The 19,210-nt window shown below is 37.4% G+C and overlaps 4 protein-coding genes across 7 annotated transcripts; 1 reads left to right on the top strand and 3 right to left on the bottom strand.

Annotated features, from left to right (window-relative positions):
* Positions 1–179: 179 nt before the first annotated feature.
* On the top strand, positions 180–4,147 carry LOC130700936 (protein lin-9 homolog). 2 transcript variants are annotated; one of them, XM_059496865.1, is made up of 12 exons: positions 180–278; positions 623–840; positions 902–1,073; positions 1,140–1,276; positions 1,331–1,542; positions 1,676–1,811; positions 1,895–2,065; positions 2,444–2,557; positions 2,613–2,963; positions 3,198–3,383; positions 3,491–3,682; positions 3,843–4,147. In XM_059496865.1, the coding sequence occupies exons 1-12, from the start codon at positions 260–262 to the stop codon at positions 4,095–4,097; spliced, it is 2,163 nt and encodes a 720-aa protein (XP_059352848.1). In that variant the 5' UTR covers positions 180–259; the 3' UTR covers positions 4,098–4,147. The 2 variants fall into 2 exon arrangements, with proteins under 2 accessions (XP_059352848.1, XP_057378911.1); XM_057522928.2 differs by having other exon boundaries at positions 3,198–3,404.
* Positions 4,148–4,284: 137 nt separating this feature from the next.
* Positions 4,285–11,221, bottom strand: LOC130700959 (cytosolic Fe-S cluster assembly factor nubp1-like). Of its 2 annotated transcripts, XM_057522955.2 has the most exons (10): positions 6,615–6,689; positions 6,336–6,386; positions 6,163–6,263; positions 6,013–6,102; positions 5,889–5,958; positions 5,791–5,822; positions 5,648–5,738; positions 5,264–5,507; positions 4,966–5,174; positions 4,285–4,481 (listed from the first exon to the last, which is right to left on the bottom strand). In XM_057522955.2, the coding sequence occupies exons 1-10, from the start codon at positions 6,643–6,645 to the stop codon at positions 4,453–4,455; spliced, it is 948 nt and encodes a 315-aa protein (XP_057378938.1). In that variant the 5' UTR covers positions 6,646–6,689; the 3' UTR covers positions 4,285–4,452. The 2 variants fall into 2 exon arrangements, with proteins under 2 accessions (XP_057378938.1, XP_057378939.1); XM_057522956.2 differs by lacking the exons at positions 6,336–6,386; positions 6,615–6,689 and adding an exon at positions 11,216–11,221.
* Positions 11,222–12,569: 1,348 nt separating this feature from the next.
* On the bottom strand, positions 12,570–13,978 carry LOC130700965 (ubiquitin domain-containing protein UBFD1-like). Of its 2 annotated transcripts, none has more exons than XM_057522962.1 (6): positions 13,600–13,978; positions 13,380–13,531; positions 13,188–13,313; positions 13,037–13,127; positions 12,876–12,967; positions 12,570–12,778 (listed from the first exon to the last, which is right to left on the bottom strand). In XM_057522962.1, exons 1-6 carry the CDS (start codon positions 13,763–13,765, stop codon positions 12,668–12,670), a joined length of 738 nt encoding a protein of 245 aa, XP_057378945.1. In that variant the 5' UTR covers positions 13,766–13,978; the 3' UTR covers positions 12,570–12,667. The 2 variants fall into 2 exon arrangements, with proteins under 2 accessions (XP_057378945.1, XP_057378946.1); XM_057522963.1 differs by having other exon boundaries at positions 12,876–12,958.
* A 4,390-nt stretch (positions 13,979–18,368) lies between these two features.
* LOC132088330 (pupal cuticle protein Edg-78E-like) lies at positions 18,369–19,153 on the bottom strand. The gene is made up of 4 exons (XM_059496998.1): positions 19,135–19,153; positions 18,749–18,938; positions 18,596–18,666; positions 18,369–18,541 (listed from the first exon to the last, which is right to left on the bottom strand). Exons 1-4 carry the CDS (start codon positions 19,151–19,153, stop codon positions 18,369–18,371), a joined length of 453 nt encoding a protein of 150 aa, XP_059352981.1.
* Positions 19,154–19,210: the final 57 nt, after the last annotated feature.

Here is a 19,210-nt window from a genome sequence, read left to right as displayed (position 1 = left end):
AAATGACCAAGAAGCTAAAAGTAATTAATAATTCAGTAAATCTTGGTTAAATTTCAAATTAACAGTCCTTCCATATGGACACGATCACGACATGACGAATTTGGCGATTCTAATTATAAATTTATAACTGAACCAACTGAGTAAACCATACTTACTAGAGTAACTGCTAACTGTAAATGATGCAATTCCCAATTCGTAAACGCGGCAACGTTACAACCAAGCTGTTTGACGAGGCGATTGAAAGTTGAAAAAGAGAATCATGGCGGACTCGCTTGAAAGTAAGTTATGTTAACTCCAAAACATAAACAAACATTTCTCCCTTGGTGCTTTATTGTTTTTTGGTTCAGTATGGAAATACTCTTTGTTTATTTTAGTGCCACTTTATGGAATAATAGCTGAAACTTTTGCGGTTAATTTCTTAGCAAATTTTTGGATTTGTTTATTCTTGCTTCAAATGTACTTTGCATACTATAAATTTGTTTAAAAACAATTTTGAAGTAAACCAAGCACTTTGCACGTACTCGAACGCGTTATACTTTTTGTTCAACCAAACTTTTTTCCCAAAATGTGTACAGATTTTAATTGTTTATGAAATTCATTTTAAATATTATTTGTTGCCTAGCTGAATCAGCAGAGGCTTTACTTTCATTCAAAAATGGGGGGTTCAAAGTTAAAAGAGAACTTGATTTTGGAGATGATTCGGAGCAAGCAAATCAAGCAATGACATTGGGTCCAGAAATGTTTGGACTAAAGCGAATTAGTGAAGTTAACTCATCATCAGCTTCAAAAGTAACTGGAAGTACTACCTCAAATCCAATAACTTTAAACAGAAGAGGCATCGTAAGTTATAAAGCAATTTGTTTTCACTGATAGATTTAAATACTGTTGATGTTTCTTTTAGCCAGCAAGAATTAGAAAAAAAAATCCACTATTTTTTGATGATGATACAATTGTCAATCAATCCACTAATAAATCTCCAAGAAAATCTACAAAATCTAACAGTGGTATAAGTGCATCATCCCATGCAATCCAATCAGCATCCCAGACTAGTACAACAAAGATAATAAAGCGGGGTAATATTTTTACAGTTTTTTAATTTTTTATTTGTTTAGCCATAGCTTAACAGTATAAATTCTTAGGCCATACCAGATCCGCACCTGGCAGCGCAACTGGCACCCCAGAACGTCGTAGTGGATCAAATGCGTCAACACCCGTCAAAAGCACTAGCAGAATGAAGGCAAAACTTAAGAAAATGAAGGTGAAACCATCATTTAAAGTAAGCTTACTATATGAGAACCACATAAGAACTTTTTCATCATTTTAAAAATAGTTACCAGAAAAACAAAAAAGTGAGCCCTTATCTGTTGGACGTCGGCCTCGAAATATCGTCAACGTGGCCGCCTTACCTTCGGTTGCGGCAATAGCAGTTGAGCAAGAAGCTGAAGACTTAAAGAAACTTGGAGTGCGCTTACGCAATTTGCTGAAATTACCCAAAGCGCACAAATGGGTGTGTTATGAATGGTTCTACAGCAATCTAGACCAGTAAGTAAACTGTATTATTTCGGCTTCCTAAAAATAACACAAATGCAGTTGGACGCATTGCAATACTATACTATCTCGATAATTTTTAAAACATTTTATTTTTTTATTATCATGTTATTTTTGTGTATTTAAGAGCATTATTTGAAGGTGACAACGACTTTATGCTATGCTTGCGAGAATCGTTTCCTAGCTTGAAATTGAGACAACTCACCAGGGCCCAGTGGTGTACCATACGACGACTGATGGGAAGACCAAGGCGTTGCTCACAGGTAAATGTAGTTGAAGTGCATATTGCCAAAATTGTTGCTTTGACCTCGCTTTTCATTGATTTCTTTTTTTTTTTTTTTTTTAGGCGTTTTTCAATGAAGAAAGGGGTGAATTGGCCAAAAAAAGACAAAAAATCCGTCTAGTCCAACAGCGCAAAGTAAGCGATATGGCGTCTCTATGTCGGGATCTACCGGATCTGATCCCGATGCCATTGGTAATTGGCACGAAAGTGACGGCCAGACTTCGTCAACCGCAGGTATATCAAATTTTCATTTTTCAGTCTGATTTTGAAATTGGCCTGTTATCGATTTACGTAAACATCCATCGATAACATCCTCATCTCTATCGAAGCACTCCATTCGCCCTATGTTTCTCCCTGTGTTGCCTTCTAGGTTTCAAGATTCATGTCAGGCAAAAACTGCAGTTGTTCTAGCCCATAAAACTGTGGGATACATGAGCGTGAAAAGATGAAAGTAAAAATCTTAGCTCCCTTTCGTTTAACCAAAGAGAACATCGGAAAACAAAAAAAGGGGGGCGGGGAGGGCGATTGAATCGAACGAAGACGAAAGAGTGCTCATAGGGAGATGGTTCGAGATTTGGTATAACTTCAACTAAACCGTTTTTTTATTTGAAGGATGGTTTGTTTGTTGGCCAAATCGATGCAGTGGATACTTCCAATAACACATACCGAATCACGTTCGACAGACAAGGTTTAGGAACCCATTCTGTTCCAGACTACGAAGTCTTAGTAAGTATGTTGTTCATCTGACAAGCGTCACCATTTAAATTTAACTTCGTTATAGTCAAATGAAATGGTAGACATGATATCTATATCGAGCTTGGCTCAACGCTTTCGTCCTCGCCCTGCCGTATTACCGCCGGCCCCTGCAATAATACCATTAATGGCTTCACAGCAACAGCAAACACAGACAACCACAGGTCACCAGCAGCCACCGATGAAGCACTCTTCACTGGAAGCTTCAGTGAATACTTTTACACTGACTCCGCATGCCAGCAGCGGACGTATTGGACAAAACGCCAATTCCGATACTTCAAATTTAGTCAGCGATCCTGTCTTGGGGTCGTCGAATTCGAGATTGGCATCTCAAGAAAGCGCATTTGGCTCTTTGCCTATACACGTTTTGACACCTATAGTAAGTCTTTAGTAATTAACAATTGCACAATGGAAATTATTTGGCACGCTTTCTTAATTCTTCGCGCATTTTCAAATGTGTGGAGTCAGACCCCAAACTTGGTTTTTCGTTTTCTTCATATTTGGTAACGGTTTCCTCACAAAACAGTAAAGCAACCATTGGGCCGAAAAACTATAAAGCGTTTTTACTTTTCGAATTTCATTATGTATTAATCAGCTAAACTTTTTTTGAAAGGTACGATTGTCGAAGATTTTAAATTTGAAGAAAGAAAAAATTCGAAGACTAAGAGACATGAACACGGAAGTTGAAAGAAGAGAATCAGTTGGCGAAACTGTGGCTCCCGATTTTCAACGCCGCTATGCTCGTACCATTCTTGACCTGGAGGAATTAAACACGGAGCTCAACAGCCTCTTAGTTAAGGTCAGACAGCAATGCCATGAGGTATTCTGTTTTTTTTATTATTCTTTTTTATTTTTCGTTGCCGTCGTGAAGAAGATGAGTCACAAATCTCTAATTTGATTATTTAGATCGCCCCAGATTCTGAACACGGTCTATCTCCATTAGCCGGACCAGATAGTATCCGCCAGCTTTGCTACCAGGAAGCTAGAGATTTGGTTGAAACTCAGTTGGATAGTCGAAGTGGGTCACATCCAAACGTTACCTCAACACCGATTATTGCACTTGTCACTGGCCTGACGTCGCTGATGCTCCAAATCAAGGTACAATTTGTTCGCAAGCATTTGTTTACAAATTTAAGCTACTCTTTAATGTATATGTCTGTCGGGTATTTGATACCATAACACAAGCTTATGGTTTCATAATGATTTTTAAAATATTTTAATTATTTGTTTTATTTTTTTGTTGCGATTATATTTGCAGTGCCTTGCGGAAAGTGAACGCAACGCTTACGAGCTGCAGGCTTTACACGACTCGTTGGACGAGCTACGAAAGTCCTTAGACAAGTCAAATCTAACTTCCTTACGGAATCATGTTTTAGTACACGTGCAGCACATCCAATCTGGACTGTGTAATTTTGACAACCATATGACACCGTTCAATGGTACAGACACTAATGCACCTACGGTCATCTCTACTAGGAATTTACCTTTACCCAATGATAACGATAACCATTAATTATTGTTGATAAAATTTCAGAAATAAATTAACTCATGGCGTAGACATAATTTGATTTTTTCACTTTAGAACTACAATTAACCAACAACAAATATTTTTAAGAATGACCTAAACTGATTCAGAAAAATACTTGATGGTTTCAATATCCATACCTCTTGGGCAGGTGGCGAAAGAGTGTTTGGGCATCTTTCTACAAGTATTTGTGAGTGTATTAAGCACACAAACGATTTAACCATGTGAAAAGATAACGAAGAAACTTACAAGGGATTCTGCGTGAGCGAAATGCCAAACGTTGGAAGTCATTAGGAATGCCTTCTTCCAGATTTTTCTTGAGGAAGCTGAAGTTCGGCATAGATCACAGTTTCCTTATTTCCGCGTCAATGGCTGCAAGTACAATATACCAAAAGGTTAGTTCAGCCCATATTGCTATATTTTAAATGTAAGTGTGTTCGGTTATGACGGAAACCAGTATAGTAATTGTACAACCGGATACAATGATGTTTAGGTTTCTTAAAATAATGTTGTTTTTTTGTGTGTTATTCTTGTCGTTTTTCCCCATATATTTAGTTTTGGCTTAATTTGACAATCCGAAGATGAAAAATGCAGAAAATGCTTTTCGTTTCCCTCTCCCCCCTTTCAACATCTCCCCTTCCAACATCTCCCCTTCCAACATCTCCCCTTTCAACCTCCCCCCACCACCCCCTTAAAAATAGAGGACTAAGCGTCAACGACCACATTTTACGGTAAAACGATTACAAGTTCTTTGATTAGGCCAATCCCATGCATTGAAGGATTTCATTCTAGGGTTTTCCCGGAAAAAAGGAAAGACAAAAAAAAAATAATAAATAAATAACTATTTTAATTGTACCTTTGCCTAGCTCAGTAAAAGCTGCGGCGGTTGCTGAATCAGCATATGTTTCGAAGAAATCATTTCCTTCATCACAAGATTGCGCTAGACGATGATCGAGGGGAATTTGACCAAGGAAGGGCAACTGGAACTCACTTGCCATTTGTCGTGCACCCCCTGTACTAGCAGGAAATATTATGCTTTCTTTAGTACATTTTGGACACACAAACCTAAAATAAATATACATGTTAGATAGTAGAAGTAACAGCAGTCTGTAAAAAAAAAAGAAAGGCTTTAATAAATGAAGTAAAAAACTGACCAACTCATGTTCTCAACTATCCCAATTATGGGAATATTGACTTTTCTACAAAAATTAATTTCTTTGCGAACATCTAGTAGAGAAATTTCTTGTGGCGATGTAACGATTATTGCTCCATCAAGCTTGCAAGGTATCATGTATTGTGCAACTGACAAGTGTTCATCTGATGTTCCAGGAGGTGTATCCATCAACAAATAATCCAATGAACCCCAATCAACTTCAGTTAAAAATTGCTTGATTAAACCTAAATAGTAAAAAAAAAAAAAACGAATCTCGAAATTTTACGTTGAATAATTGCATACCATTAAGACTTTTCCCAACGATTTCGCTGAGAAACGTACAGGGGCCTAACTAGTAAGACATAACTAGAAAAATAAAATATACCGTTTTTCTTGGGTCCTCTCCAAATCACTGCGTCATCAGGGCTTCCCAATAGTAATCCGACAGACATAAGAGATAAGTTTTCACCTATATACTATTCTGATGGTTAAGATAAACAACTGGGTTATTTAATAGATTAAACTTACAACAGGAGACCAGCCTGAACCACTTTGATGAACTAAATTGGAATTGCAATAAATGGTTAGTGCCACATTAAGCTAGTTACAAAATAAATATTCTTTACCAGTTTCACCTTCAACACCCATGATCCGAGGAGTTGATGGACCACAAATATCAACATCCATAACAGCAATCTATTTCAAAATAACAATAATGATGAGGAAAAAACCTTTCACAAAAATGTATACATTTTTGGTTAGGTCCTGCGCGAACACCCGTGCTATCATGGTAGTTATTGTGCTTTTACCTACTCCCCCTTTCCCCGAGAGAACAAGGACCTAAATTAGAAGTACAGTTTATTGTAGGAACAAATGATAAAACTTAACAAAACAACTCACCTTATGTTTTACATTCAACATGCGTTGTTGAATACCAGCAATTATCTTTGGGTCTTCCAATTTTGCTTCACCTGATTCACATATTTTTTGATTTGGGCATCCTTCCAATAATAACAATCATCAAATATAATCATTCTATTCTTTAACAGAAAAATTGTAAAATATTGTTTTACCAGCACAGGTGGATGCTTTTCCAGCAGATTCACTTTGAATACCTGGGCAATCTAATGAACGGAATAAGAAGACACTTAAATAATATGTATTCAAAACTATATGAATCAGTAACGAAGGTAGATTCTATCGGTAAGTGGGCACAGTAAACTCAGTCTATCCCAGACAAACACAATCTAAAATAACATGTTCAGATTACAAGTAACATTCAAAGATTTCAGCCATTATTGTGGTGGAATACAATCAACGAAAACTGCATTTTTTAATGTATAAATACTTACGCTCAGGAATTTTTTCCATTTGTGTTTCCATATTGTCTGTTGAATGATTAAATTTTTTAACACGTGAGAGGAAACCGAAAGATGAAAACACCAAATCGCTGACAAATGGATCAGAATATCGTCTGCAGAGTTTATCAACCTCCAACGATGCCGAACGATAACAAATATACATACATTTTTTTAATTCTTATTTTTTGGGGGGGATGGGGGTGATGGAGAGAGCAAATTCTTGCATCGTAGAAATTCCAATTGAAAAACTATCAACAAACGAGAACAGCGCGGCTGACCTTCCCACTGCTTTCTAATGTCCCAAAGCTAATGATTGTAGATTCATATATAGACGGTGGAAAATCGCCGCCTTCCTTTGGCAGAATAAATAATTTGACAAACAAAATTTCACCGGCAATAGTGAGTGCTAGAGTTAGTTAATATGTACTGTGAGCTATGAACAAACCAAACAAATATAACTTAATTAAGAAAAACGAGAGCTGACAAATAGAAGACGCCGGCAGACGCGGCTGAAAAGTCGTAGGCTCGAGGAAGTAAGGACCCCGGCTGAATTGGCAGGATAGGAAACACCGGAACGATGCATAGTGTTTCAATTTTTAGTTTCATATAAGCCCAAAAGTTTCTTTGTCGCACTCATTTATCATGCATAAATTTTTTTTTTTAATTCAACAGTTGACTGCACCCGGCGTTGGTTTTTATTTATTTTCGTATATTGTCCCTATTCTTATGGAACTTTGTGAAGCAAGTATGAAAAAAAGGCTGTTGTTACTTACTTTACGCATTGGTATTGTTAGACTTTATAGAGTCTTTAAGCCAACTAGCGATTAGTTTTAACATGCCCCGTCTTTAAAATCGATTTGTACGTTTACAAAAAGTCAGTGAGCGCTTTTCGTAGAAATCAAACATCTAAGAAAAACCTCTGCATGATTGCAAAATCTGTTTGCCGTACACTGTACACTATTACTAGTTTTTACTAAGTTTCGCTAAAAAACTAATAAGGAAGAACTCTAGATCCTCACGAAGTTAAAAAATATCTAAAAATAATGTTAAAAATACGTCCTGAATAAACAAAATAACAATCTCGATGAATAATTTGCGTATTTGGATTGCGGGTAAACATAGTTTTCTAGCCACAAAAACTAAAGAAAACTTTTAGACTATTTTCTGATTCTGATGCACCACGTCCCAAACAAACAAAATCAAAAAAGGAAAATAAATTCATATTCTATAGTAAGCCCAAAGTGATTCGCGAATGCTATGATAACACTGGCTGCTGACTTAAAGAAGGTATTTCATCCGATACCCAAGACCAGTCTTCGTGATCTACGAAGTGAAGACACCACCTATTTCACTGCTAATACTTTCCTAAAATTTTCAATCAGATTTTGTTCTAGTAGAAACTAAACAAAAATTATTTCAAGTCCTGAATAGGCATGATTAATTTTGGATAAAGTAAAAGCTATGAATTGTAATCTAGAAATGAAATGTGCCATAAAATCTGTAGTGTTTGGTGTTATGACAAGTTCTCAAGTTTATCTGTGAAGTTTAATTGTACCACAAATCAACAAGTGCCATGGACTTCAAGACCAGAACAAAATATTAATAGCCATAAAAACACAGGATACTGCAATATACTGACTCTTTCTCTCTCCAATTCGGGCACATTTCCAAAACAAGCCCAGAAATCTGAAAAAAGTGAAGACAAATATTAGACTTTGCAAGCCGAAACATGGATTGTTCTTCATTTTACATTTTGTCTATGTTCCTGTTACATTATCTCTATGTACATTTTTTTAACAGCTCTACGTAAACTTTAAACATTTGTCTAACAAATTTTGGTACATATACCCCTGATGGATTATTAAAAGATAAGAATACTATTAAAGAATACCCAATGACTGTTATTAATATAAGGATGCACGTAAACTCACCCTGTTTTATTACGATCGAGTAGACTAGGAGCCAACGATCGAATATATGCACATGTGCAAATAAGGAGTAATGTGATTGTGAGAAGAGACTGGAAGTTAAACAATGCAGACTGTGGATGATGAAAAAAAAATACATAAAGCAGTTATAAAGGCAAAATTTTCTACGTTTGGGACAATCATTTAAATACCATATCGAAGTTATATAGAACCAATATTGGAAATAATTCTATAAAATAAACTTAGTGAGGCACAGGATGTTGGATAGACTTCAAACGAGAAATTCGAGAAAAGTTGAAAAACAAAAACAAATGGGAAGGGTAAACTGCGGGATAGAAAGTGATAATGTGATGTGATAAACTGAAGAGTAGTGAGCGGTCTAAGCTTTACTAAATTGCGGGATCAAAAGCAAAAGAGGCAAAACCAAAAACAAATGTAATGTTATAAAAAAAATTTGTTTTCAATATCTGTAAGAAATTTTACGCTTCTAAGGAATAGCTATTATTTGATCTTTTTCTTACATGCCATTTCATTCTTATGAGTATGACTTTTCCGGGAGTAGGTGTAGAAAAGAGGAACAAAAACCACAACAGATTAAAAGCACCGCTTGAGTCTAATTATTTATCAAGTCGACGAAACCCTAAACTATTAAAATTCTTCGTCTCTCCTGGGATGTATCGACACCCATTCAAGATCTTATTTAGTAACGTTGTTTAAGCGCAAAACAAAAATTCATGTGATTAGACCCTTTGACAACAATGATGACAGACATTTGGGTTACGCACATTAATTGAATATTGATCCTCCCCACCAAAAACCCCTTTATTTTCGATATTCCTGTCATTTGGGTAAGTTCGCTTCATTTTTTGCTTCAGATATCATAAGCAGTACTTGGATTATACATGATATTATCCATCAGTTCTTCTGCATTCATTCTAACTTTTGTTTCCCATTAACTGCACCTGGTGGGTTTGCTAGCCAGCAATTACCACTCGAAATGTCTAGTTGGTGTGACCAGTACAGGTATCGGCCAATACCTGTATATCCAACTAAGAATGAATAGATCGCTAAGAGCTTCGGAACAGACTAAAATGGGAATCATATAATATATGAGCACGTCCGGGAAGGTCTTGGGAATAACATGAGGAAGTCTTAGCAGAGAGGAAGTCCGTTTTTTTTAATTATTTTTTTTTTCCCAACAATTCATCAGTAGTAGTAAAGTTCGGTACAAAACTACTCTTCTGGGGTACGGAAGATTCGTCGGGTGTGCCGTAAGTAGTGTATTTGGCTTTAGGTATATAGTACTTTGGTGCTTTAGTGGCGTACAATTTTAAGTCTCGGCGTAGTAGTTAGGAGTGGCGCATGTTGTGGTGGTGATATAGTAAACTGGAATCTCGTTATGGCAACTTGGAGCAAGAACGTATTTAGGGACTTCACTGTAGTACATTGGAGCGGAATACGTACTGGTATTTTGTTATTCGGCCATTATGGTCGTATAGTACTGGAGTAAATCGGTGTAGTATCCGGGAGCAGCATTCGTGGTGTAATGTTGGGGCGAGTTGGTGCGGTAGTAAGAGACAGCAGCACACATTGGGCATAGGGTGTTACTGTAGTTGTGTAGTATACAGATGAGGACGGACCCCTAGGTACACCCTTGCTTGAAGCGGTAACGTCCAACAACAGCGTGACGCCAGATTTACATAAAGATATAAAAAATTAAACATATCGGCAAATGATTCATATAACAAACTATTTTGAAAAACAGTCAGTTAAGCCTAAAAAGATGAACAGTTTCCTCTTACTCACGATTGCAAACAGAGCATACCAAAATCAGAAGACGAGTGAGTCAGTTTGAAGGCACCGACGTAAATAGTACCTAGTACCTACCGTCAACATGATTCATCGCTAATGGCATCTTGAAGTTGAATATTTGTGAATTTCCAGGATTTTTACCCCACCTCTATTGCATTATATAGCGTAGCGAAGATCCTCTCAGGCTGCATTTCCACCGTTGGCGTGGTTTTCCCAGTTTTCAACTGAAAATATCAAATAGAGCTCCCAATGCTCAAAATTTAGTATTAGCAGCTAGAATTTCATTGTTGCGCAATGTTACTTAATTGTAAACAAAAGAAAAAAAAAATGGTTGCGCTAAGCACTTGATTGACATGCTAGTATCCCCAGACCTGTCTTGATGGACTGAATCGTATAGTACAGCTATTGATCCGATCTATCATGACATCAGCTGATAGCTCTTACCTCTCTATTCAGTCTTGCATTGGAATGGTGGGCCAATCCCATACCAACGCTTGACGTTTCGAGTTGTATTTGCTTACAGACTCTGGGTTACTAGCAATCCCACTATTGGGAGGGTGCCATACCCATTCATTTCAAGTGCCGCTACGTTTAGATATGCATGCAACTATTATATACAGTGAATTGCGGCACCAAACCACGTTGATAAAGTAATCGTGCATTTTCCGTCGTAAAACTGACTCTCATTTAAATTCTGGGAAACTGTTCCAAAATGTCATAAATGAACTTTATGGGGAAAACAATGATGAATATTATACAATGCTTTCATGAAACAAAAAACTTAGTCAGCTGCGTTAATTTTCGAATTACTTTCAAGCACTCACGAATTGGGGTGTGGCTTGATTGTTACGCCAGCACAAGAGAACACCATTAATAAAATGCAAGAATCATTCATATCGCCTAGCGGCCGATGTTAGCACTAATAACTTAATGCATCGGCTATGGGTTAGCTATATGAGGTGAGAACGCATATGTTAATCATCGAATTCAGTTTACAATTAGATTTCAGTATTTCGATTTGCGTTTACTCCTAAGCATTAAGCATTGTCCGATTTCATTCTATCCCTATCAGTTACCAGTTGAAAAAGGAGCGTCAAACTAATGTAGGATCGTTATTGCTTATTTTTGACAATGATTGTCAATCCTAAGATTCCAGTTGGAGCTTGTCATTGCAATTGTATGAAGGGAAGCATCCCTTCTTTTTTTTCATCATAATTTTTTTAATGAAAATATGAGAGAAGGAAATACATGCCTTTAAGCTAGGAAATAGAAGCGGTTCCACAATTCCAACTCCGTCCGTTATTGTTGAAATCGATAGTTGCGCTATCAGTATAAATTACGCCGTACGTGGTAAGGGATTAATTTAAAAAAAAAATTTTCGTCGAGGATTTTTTGTTTTCATTTTTGTACTACTTAAAGTCTTTGGGAATAATCCTTACTAAAAATTTAAGCTCGATTTGATGATACCACCGTTACCATTCAGAAACTCAAACTGAGCCGGTTCCGTGTAGGGCGGCCTCTGTTAGCTAAAGAGTAGGGAAAATCACGAACGATAATGCCCAACTAGCTTATATCAGATGACTAGTTATTAAGCTCGACAAGATTAATTAAGTTAGCTTGCAGTTTCACCCAAATTTGTGTCAGCTAGACATCAAGGGTTTCAAAGTTTATGAACTTCGCTATTCGAAGACATCCATCCTGAACTTAAGCCAGAAAGGGCTAAAGAACTCGGATTTCGTGATTGAGGAATTACAACTATTACTATGCAGGGTTTTTAAAATTTTTCATTAAGTCACAGAATAGTTGATAACACGGACTTCATGTTCAACAGTTAACCACTCTTCCAACCGATTTTCTAGTTTGGTAAAGCTAACAAGTGAGTTTGCGCAAATATTTCATAAAATATAACACTGGTTGCAAACCGCAATAAGATCAGCATTCATCCCATTCCATACTTTTGGTTTTTTAACATCTCATCTCCAGCAAGTTCTAATTTTCTGTCTATAGTTTACCTGTCTGAAACTTGTTTTGGACAAAAAAAAACACCCGTTGCATGTGGCTTATTCAAACACACTTTATGCCGTTCAGAAACAATCACCAGCAAATCCGTTAACGAAATATATTACTACTAACCTCATGTTACACTTCGAAGTAGAAAGCGTTGAGAATGGGGTAACTTCTAAGTTAAAGTTAATTTACGCATTCATTTCACGCGCCCACACCATCAATTTTTATTGGCAGAGGCAGTCTTAAATAGCATTTGAAACAATTGACAACTTCAGGAAAAGGGCCATATTTTTTAAATTAAAAATAGTGCCATTTTCCTAAAATGGTTTCTTTTATTGCATCCACAAACTGGGATGGTATCCAATATATCCAATATCTTGATGCTTCCGTTGGACCAAGCTGGATCCCCTGGTACAAGAGTTTTTTTTAAATGCTTGATTATTTGGCCTCTAATACGGTACTTAGAGAAAGAAACAAGACGGCAATATGTCGTTAAATGTCTTACAAGTATGTGGTATTCTTCATGACCTTCTATTGGTTCACTGACAATGGTTTTGATTGTAGACATGCTGATTTTTTCCGTTCTTTCTTTTGTTCCTAAATGTGAATAATAGTTACTTGTGTTTCAACAGCTCACTTCAATAGTTCAAATAAAACTTTTCCCACCTATCCAAATCTGGTCATTTTCCATCTTAAAAGTCAGTCTCACTTTCCCACGACTACACATTCCATACAATGGATGAGGTGGTAATGCTTCCTAGCAATGGGCATAATTGAAAAAAAAATACTTTTTGGGGAATATCTTTCACAAACAAACCTTCACATTCTTTACACCAGGCATTACATCTTCTGGTGGTCCTTTGTCCAAAATCTTTTTGTGAATTTTTTGCTGAGAAAATGGCTCTTTGGTAACACTTGGTTTTACCTTATCTTCGGGAATTGACTAAGGAAGTATTTTGTGCATGATATTTATTGCTACTTATATATGTTTTGCTATATCAGGCAATACTTGTGCAGTTTGATGAGACACAGCTAGAACATCATCGAATGTTGATCCTATGACCATGACTTTGGATCCTGAAACAATTCCAGAATCTCTTAAAGATTTTTGATCATGGGCAAGTCCTTTAACCATGACTTTCTGCATTTCTTTTGGTACACCTTGAATTTCCATTTTGTCATTAAATACCTTCCTCCAAAAATGTAACACAATAGTATGCTCATTTTACCTATGATGGTGTGCAAGTGATCCTTTAACTGAGCAATTGTGGCATCCAAGGGAAAGCTAACATCGTGTTTCTTTTTATTAAAAATCACCTTAAATATCACATCTTTAACACCATCAATATCACCAGCAAGAGCTGGATCTATAATATGTTCCTGTTTTTCCTCCATTTCCGTTAGTAATTTGTTTTGTAATGAAACGATACGTCAACGTATTTAAATCATCAAAACCTTTTTGGACTTCAATGCATTTGGATAATGATAAGACAACGTCGACGTTTTTTTACATAATAATTGAAAGACAGGAAGTAATTGAAAATTTACTTTTGATTTCCTTTGGAAGTTGAAAAAGGCTAGGCAATTTTAGTTGGATGATCAACCAGACAAAACAAAGTTTTTTTTTCTCTATTTACCGTTGATAATGCCACCTATTGAGCTTGAATTACACTTAAGACACTGTAAAAACGCGGAATCGACTTTTTCGATTTTTAACATAGATTTTTGTAGTATTTCTAAAAATCGCGAGAGCTTAGGAGGAAAAGCTGTAATAAGCCTAATGCAGATGTGTCGAAATGATTTTTTATTTCATTACAATCTTTAGCCGTTAAGCCACATGAGGCAGCCAAAGTAGCCTTATTTGCATGAAAGTCTCACGGCTTTACAAATACTTTTGACTTGAGTGCGAAGCTCATCTCCGCTGTAAAAAATTTTCCATGTACCCACCACCAAATGGAGTCTTCAAAAACAACTCTCATCGAATTTGGATAAAAACACGTTTTCTGGAAGCGCAACGAAAACGGCATTTTTCCATAGGTTTTTTTCAGGTCTCCAAATCTTTCCGTAGACAGATGAACCGTGAATAGCAAAGTAAACTAGACTTTACTACGTAAACTTATTTTCAACTTTGTGTGCTTTCGGCGATAAATGTCACATATTTAAGAAGAGGATGAAAGCATGTTGTATAGCAGCTGCTAAGGACCAAAGTATGATCCGGAGATTGCTCTATTCTTTTCATAATGCAATCTAGTGCACTAAGATACAATGTTAAGATAAAATGTAAGGGTCTCAGTTTCGTTGGAATAACTCATTATAACCAATAACACTATAACCTGCCTAATCGATTCATTGCAATCGGGGTTGCATCCCCGATTACATGCCCCGATCAAAATCGGATTGGGAGGGGAAAAAATTGACGCCCCGAACCCAGTAATGCATCCTCCGAACGTTAAAACTGTTCCGAATGGCTCGTGAGGTGAGGAATAAGAAGTTAATAACAAGTGCAAAAGATAATTAGACAAATCACGGTTAAGCACCGATTGGAACTACCCCTAGGCCATGCCCGTTCAAAGCAGAAGGAAAAAGTCAGGACATTGCATTCGAACAGATTCGAATGCAATGAGCACGAAGTACGGTCACAGTATTGGAGGAATGACCGTGTGCTTGGTTCGTGATTTGGAGTCACAAGTGATAGGGTGCATGGTGCAATGCTGACGCCTATTACTCGAACCAGTGCACCAACCTGACTTTTTTTTCTTACATCTAATTTATATCTAACTTACAACTAACTTATATCTAACTTACATCTACAAACATAACTTGTTTCATCAAGTCTTTTATACCGTTCAACCATCGCACACAAAAGGCTACAGCTCGTTATGGCGTCCGTTAACCTAAAATGTTAAATTTTGCAAACACGGTGAACTACATTGATGATTATGAAAAATGAACTGTATTCGGTACTTACTGTGTTATTATTATGGAAAATCTCATTTATACTAGATGAATTTTAACACGCAAAAAATACTATAATAGAAACTGAAGCTGGTGCAATTACGGATCGTGAATAACAGGTATGCCAGTCCCGCCATTATACCTAGAAGCAACACCTCGCTTGCCACTAGATGGCACTTGAGTAGTATGTTTCTATGAAATTTTTAATTGATTGGCCCTTATATGTTTTTTTAACTTAATGGCTTTAAAATTGTTTCCCGTTATTCTGCAAAATATATTTTAATTCAAATGCACTTCTAAGTAATATGAGAGATCGGTTGATGTGGCCTACAGCTATTAAAAAATATTCCGCAAATCGAATTAATAATATAATTAATATAATTCAAATGCAATTCTAAGTAATACGAGGGACCCCGTAACGCGGACTACGGTCATTTAAAAAAGTATTCCGTAAATGGAATTCCTTAAAAAATAGCATTTTTCATTTTGATGTAGATTGTTCGCAATTGGTAATAATGCCTTTTCTTTGCTTTTTCATATTTCTTAGTTCAAGAAGCATAGTTGATGAAAATATTCCTTTTTGTTTGAGGGATTGAAGGATCGTGGGGTAGGCTGAAACAAGGTCTACACCGAATGTATGCAGTTTATCTGGTAAAAATGGTAAATATAGCCAATTCAGCTTATCGGCACATCACTACTAAGTGAAACTGCATGGATGTTTTGATAGGCAGTTTTGATGTTACCGAGATCGATTTCGCGACGACTAATGGTTAAGCGCATCAGATCTTGGTCTGTCGTTCCAGCTCCAGTAATAAGATTCATGGAACCGGAAGGCAAAGTATTTTGCCTTGTCGCTATTGTATTGCACTGTATATAAAATGATTCTGTTCAAACAATTCGATCTTACTTCAAATGAATAGGAACTTCAAATCTTACGTATGGATGCAAGCACATTTTCCATGTCCTTCCCGCCAAATTTGGGGGGCGGGGAACAACGGCAGTGAGCGAGGTTCCGTCTGTTTCTTCGTAGAGGACGGCTACGTCGTTCACGTGAACATAGTCGCGAAAAGAAAACACGTCTAGAAGAAGAAAACATCTTCGTTGGTTCCTTCCATCGCGGGACCTGAGCATAAATTTCGACTTGCATTTTCTCGTTAACTTTTCCGCCAAAGCGCTGCATTTTAATTAAGTATACCCCCCCCCTCCCCGTACAAATCGACGGCGTATTTCTGTACTGCTGTCATATTTAGAAGCATGCTTTCATCCGTTAAATCCTGTCAATGTATGGAAAAAAATATTCGTTTAGATTAAAGCCGGTCAAAAAGCTGATGATAATTCAGATGTTGATTATACCGTAATCTAACAGTGTAAATTGTTACGACATGTGAAGGAAAAGGGATTTGTGGGAGACACGTCATAACAATGCGTCTTTTCAAGAAAGGTATTTTTTGTTTCTTGAAAATCCATCTGTTTCAGTTTCGTTTAATGAACTGGGCTAGAAGCCAACCTGAAACAAGTCAAGAACTTCTGCTATTAGGCATCCGCCAAATAGTAGAATCACTATGAAAAAGTGATAAAAGATTACCAGATAAACAACTTAATCACTGTGGTATGATATTTCTAAACAGTGCTTACAATATTTTAAAATCAAACGAGAGTATCGTGACGCAAAAATTCTCTTTTGAGAATCTGAGGACAGTGAAATACAAATTGCGACCTACCGATTGGTAGCAACGTTAAGATACACCAGTAGCAACACCTCTGGCAGCTCGGTAGTGAACGATTCATCCGGAACAGCGGCGTGCGTCGCTTTCTTTCTTTGCCGGTTACCGGTGGACGTCACCGGTAACGCGCATCATCGTTCACCTATCTGGCCAGCTGGTATCTCCTCCACCTTCCTTAAGAATCAAAAATTAATACCTTGATTATCCTTACTTACCTGCCTCATTCATCCTCACATGCGCCATCTAGATTTCCTTTTTCATGAAAGCAAGGACACCAGCACCGTAGGCGGAGGTCCTCGACGCCCTGCTGCTGGCCTAGCCTTTGCATTCACTGATGTGAGCGCAAAGGCAAAACAAAAAAGGCGGATTACTGTCAAACGTATTTCATCAATCGTCATTTGCAGCTTAGCTTACTTTCAAATATTTAACTACGCCTAAAATTTATCTAATACATTTATCATCTAACGTGTACACTAGTCCTTAGCCTATGTCTTAACGCTATGGGTGTCTCGTAGCACACGTAGGTATTATAGCCTCGCTAGTATAACTCCAAGCTACGCTGCACCAGCCTACTCCGCACCAGCCTGCAAGGCATTCCAGCAACTTGCGTAAAAGTTGATTGATGATAGATGAAGCAGACTAGGTAAGAAAAGGGTTTCACGACCCTTTTCGTTCCTGCATTCGGGTAAATTATAATGCAATAATGATCCACCACGGTCGTTTTCCATTGTCTGGCGCTTCCTGAGAGAACCTTAGTATCAGAATTGACCGCATTGCTGAGACCAAACCAATAGCGAAAACTGCTATGTATCTGTTAACAGTTTCATTCTATTACTTAACATGCATATCTCTATTATAAATATCCAGTAAAATATCCAAGGACATTCTCTTGCCAAGCAATAAATTTCATACCGAGCAAGTTGTGAAGTGTTGAAGAATTAAATCATAGGAAATAAGGATAAATAAGGCGTAACATCGATCTTCTCGTACGTTGATCTAATTTTTTTTACCGATATTTTATTATACGCACGCACATTGCAGGGTGAATTCTAAAAGTGAAAGAAAAGTGGGAACAGTCGTATTACCGGCCAGGGACACCGGTGCTAAATTTTCTTTAATGTCTTGTTTGTGTATGGGAAAATGTTTTGTCTAATTACCTAGCGACTTGATGATTAAATTTTTTTCAAAATTCAAATAGAAATATGTTACAAGATTTTATGTTAAAAATTTGTTCCGTTTCCATCAGTTTATTTGAACATTAATAAGTTAGGCCTGCATAGTTCGCATCCCACAGATAACACTAACGAAATACCTATATCTTAATAGCCGAGTCCGGTACGCGCATAAGGGAGAGCAGGGGCAACTGGAAGTTCGTATTCGTGAACAGGAGCAACTGGGAGCTCGTAGACGTGGACGGGAGCGACTGGCAAATGGTCACCCTTGGGCTGGAATCCGGCATCATCAGCAATCCACGTCAAGGGGAATTTCTGGCCTTCAGGAGAAACCCAGTAAGATGATCCTTTGTTGGTGTTGCCTAGGACTTTACCGTACGATTCTTTGCCGTAAGAATCATAGGTGACTCCTTGCATCTTCTTCTGGACCTGAGACTGAGTAAAGCTGCCGGTTAAAAGAATAATTTTTAAAAATCTGACTATTATTAATCCCTGTGGTTTTGGTGTTAAAAATAAAGCTGAATTGCCTCCATTGGCTGCTGCCGTGGAGGTTTCGCTCGTCAGATTGGCTGGTGATAGTGATATCTGCGTATTTGTTATCCTTGTTGTATCTTGGGATAGGGTAGACTGGTGCAGGGTAAGCTGGTGCGGGGTAACTGGGAGCTTTGTTTTCCGGCTTGTAACTGGAAGGTGCAGCGGCGGCGATAGCCAAGAAAACTGCAATGATAAACTACAAAAAGAAATCGACATTTTTCATTAAGTGACACTGTAACCCGGCAAATTGAAAAAAAAAATGACTTTTACTCATTTCATGTTGAGTACTGTTGAGGAGCTGAACAACTAATGTCTTGAATCACCATCACACGAGCTTATATAGTCGAGAGAAAAGAGTGTGTCGTTTTTTTCAACCTACTCTGGAAAGCGATGGTCATGGCCCTTTACTGGTTAACTGTGGTTTACATTCCAGGCCGTAGCTCTTGCAATGCAGT

Source organism: Daphnia carinata, chromosome 9 (genome assembly GCF_022539665.2).
Source record: "Daphnia carinata strain CSIRO-1 chromosome 9, CSIRO_AGI_Dcar_HiC_V3, whole genome shotgun sequence".
In the NCBI taxonomy this organism is placed as follows: domain Eukaryota; kingdom Metazoa; phylum Arthropoda; class Branchiopoda; order Diplostraca; family Daphniidae; genus Daphnia; species Daphnia carinata.
The sequence above is the reverse complement of the archived record's forward strand: the minus strand, read 5'-3'. Positions and strand labels throughout refer to the sequence as shown.

Excerpts from the sequence above, each read along its gene's own strand:
- LOC130700965 (XM_057522962.1), bottom strand. The coding sequence starts at position 13,765 with ATGGAGGAAAAACAGGAACATATTATAGATCCAGCTCTTGCTGGTGAT. Across the intron at positions 13,532-13,599 it reads TCACTTGCACACCATCATAG|GTGTACCAAAAGAAATGCAG; the intron begins GTAAAATGAGCA and ends TGGAAATTCAAG. Across the intron at positions 12,779-12,875 it reads ATGAAGAATACCACATACTT|GGGATCCAGCTTGGTCCAAC; the intron begins GTAAGACATTTA and ends CTCTTGTACCAG.
- LOC132088330 (XM_059496998.1), bottom strand. Across the intron at positions 18,667-18,748 it reads CACGGCAGCAGCCAATGGAG|CTTTACTCAGTCTCAGGTCC; the intron begins GCAATTCAGCTT and ends TTTAACCGGCAG. Across the intron at positions 18,542-18,595 it reads TTACGGCAAAGAATCGTACG|GCCAGAAATTCCCCTTGACG; the intron begins GTAAAGTCCTAG and ends TTTCTCCTGAAG.
- LOC130700959 (XM_057522955.2), bottom strand. The coding sequence starts at position 6,645 with ATGGAAACACAAATGGAAAAAATTCCTGAGC. Across the intron at positions 6,264-6,335 it reads AAAAGCATCCACCTGTGCTG|GATGCCCAAATCAAAAAATA; the intron begins GTAAAACAATAT and ends TATTATTGGAAG. Across the intron at positions 5,508-5,647 it reads GAGAGGACCCAAGAAAAACG|GTTTAATCAAGCAATTTTTA; the intron begins GTATATTTTATT and ends TTTACTATTTAG.
- LOC130700936 (XM_057522928.2), top strand. Across the intron at positions 1,543-1,675 it reads TTCTACAGCAATCTAGACCA|AGCATTATTTGAAGGTGACA; the intron begins GTAAGTAAACTG and ends TGTGTATTTAAG. Across the intron at positions 2,964-3,197 it reads TACACGTTTTGACACCTATA|GTACGATTGTCGAAGATTTT; the intron begins GTAAGTCTTTAG and ends TTTTTTTGAAAG.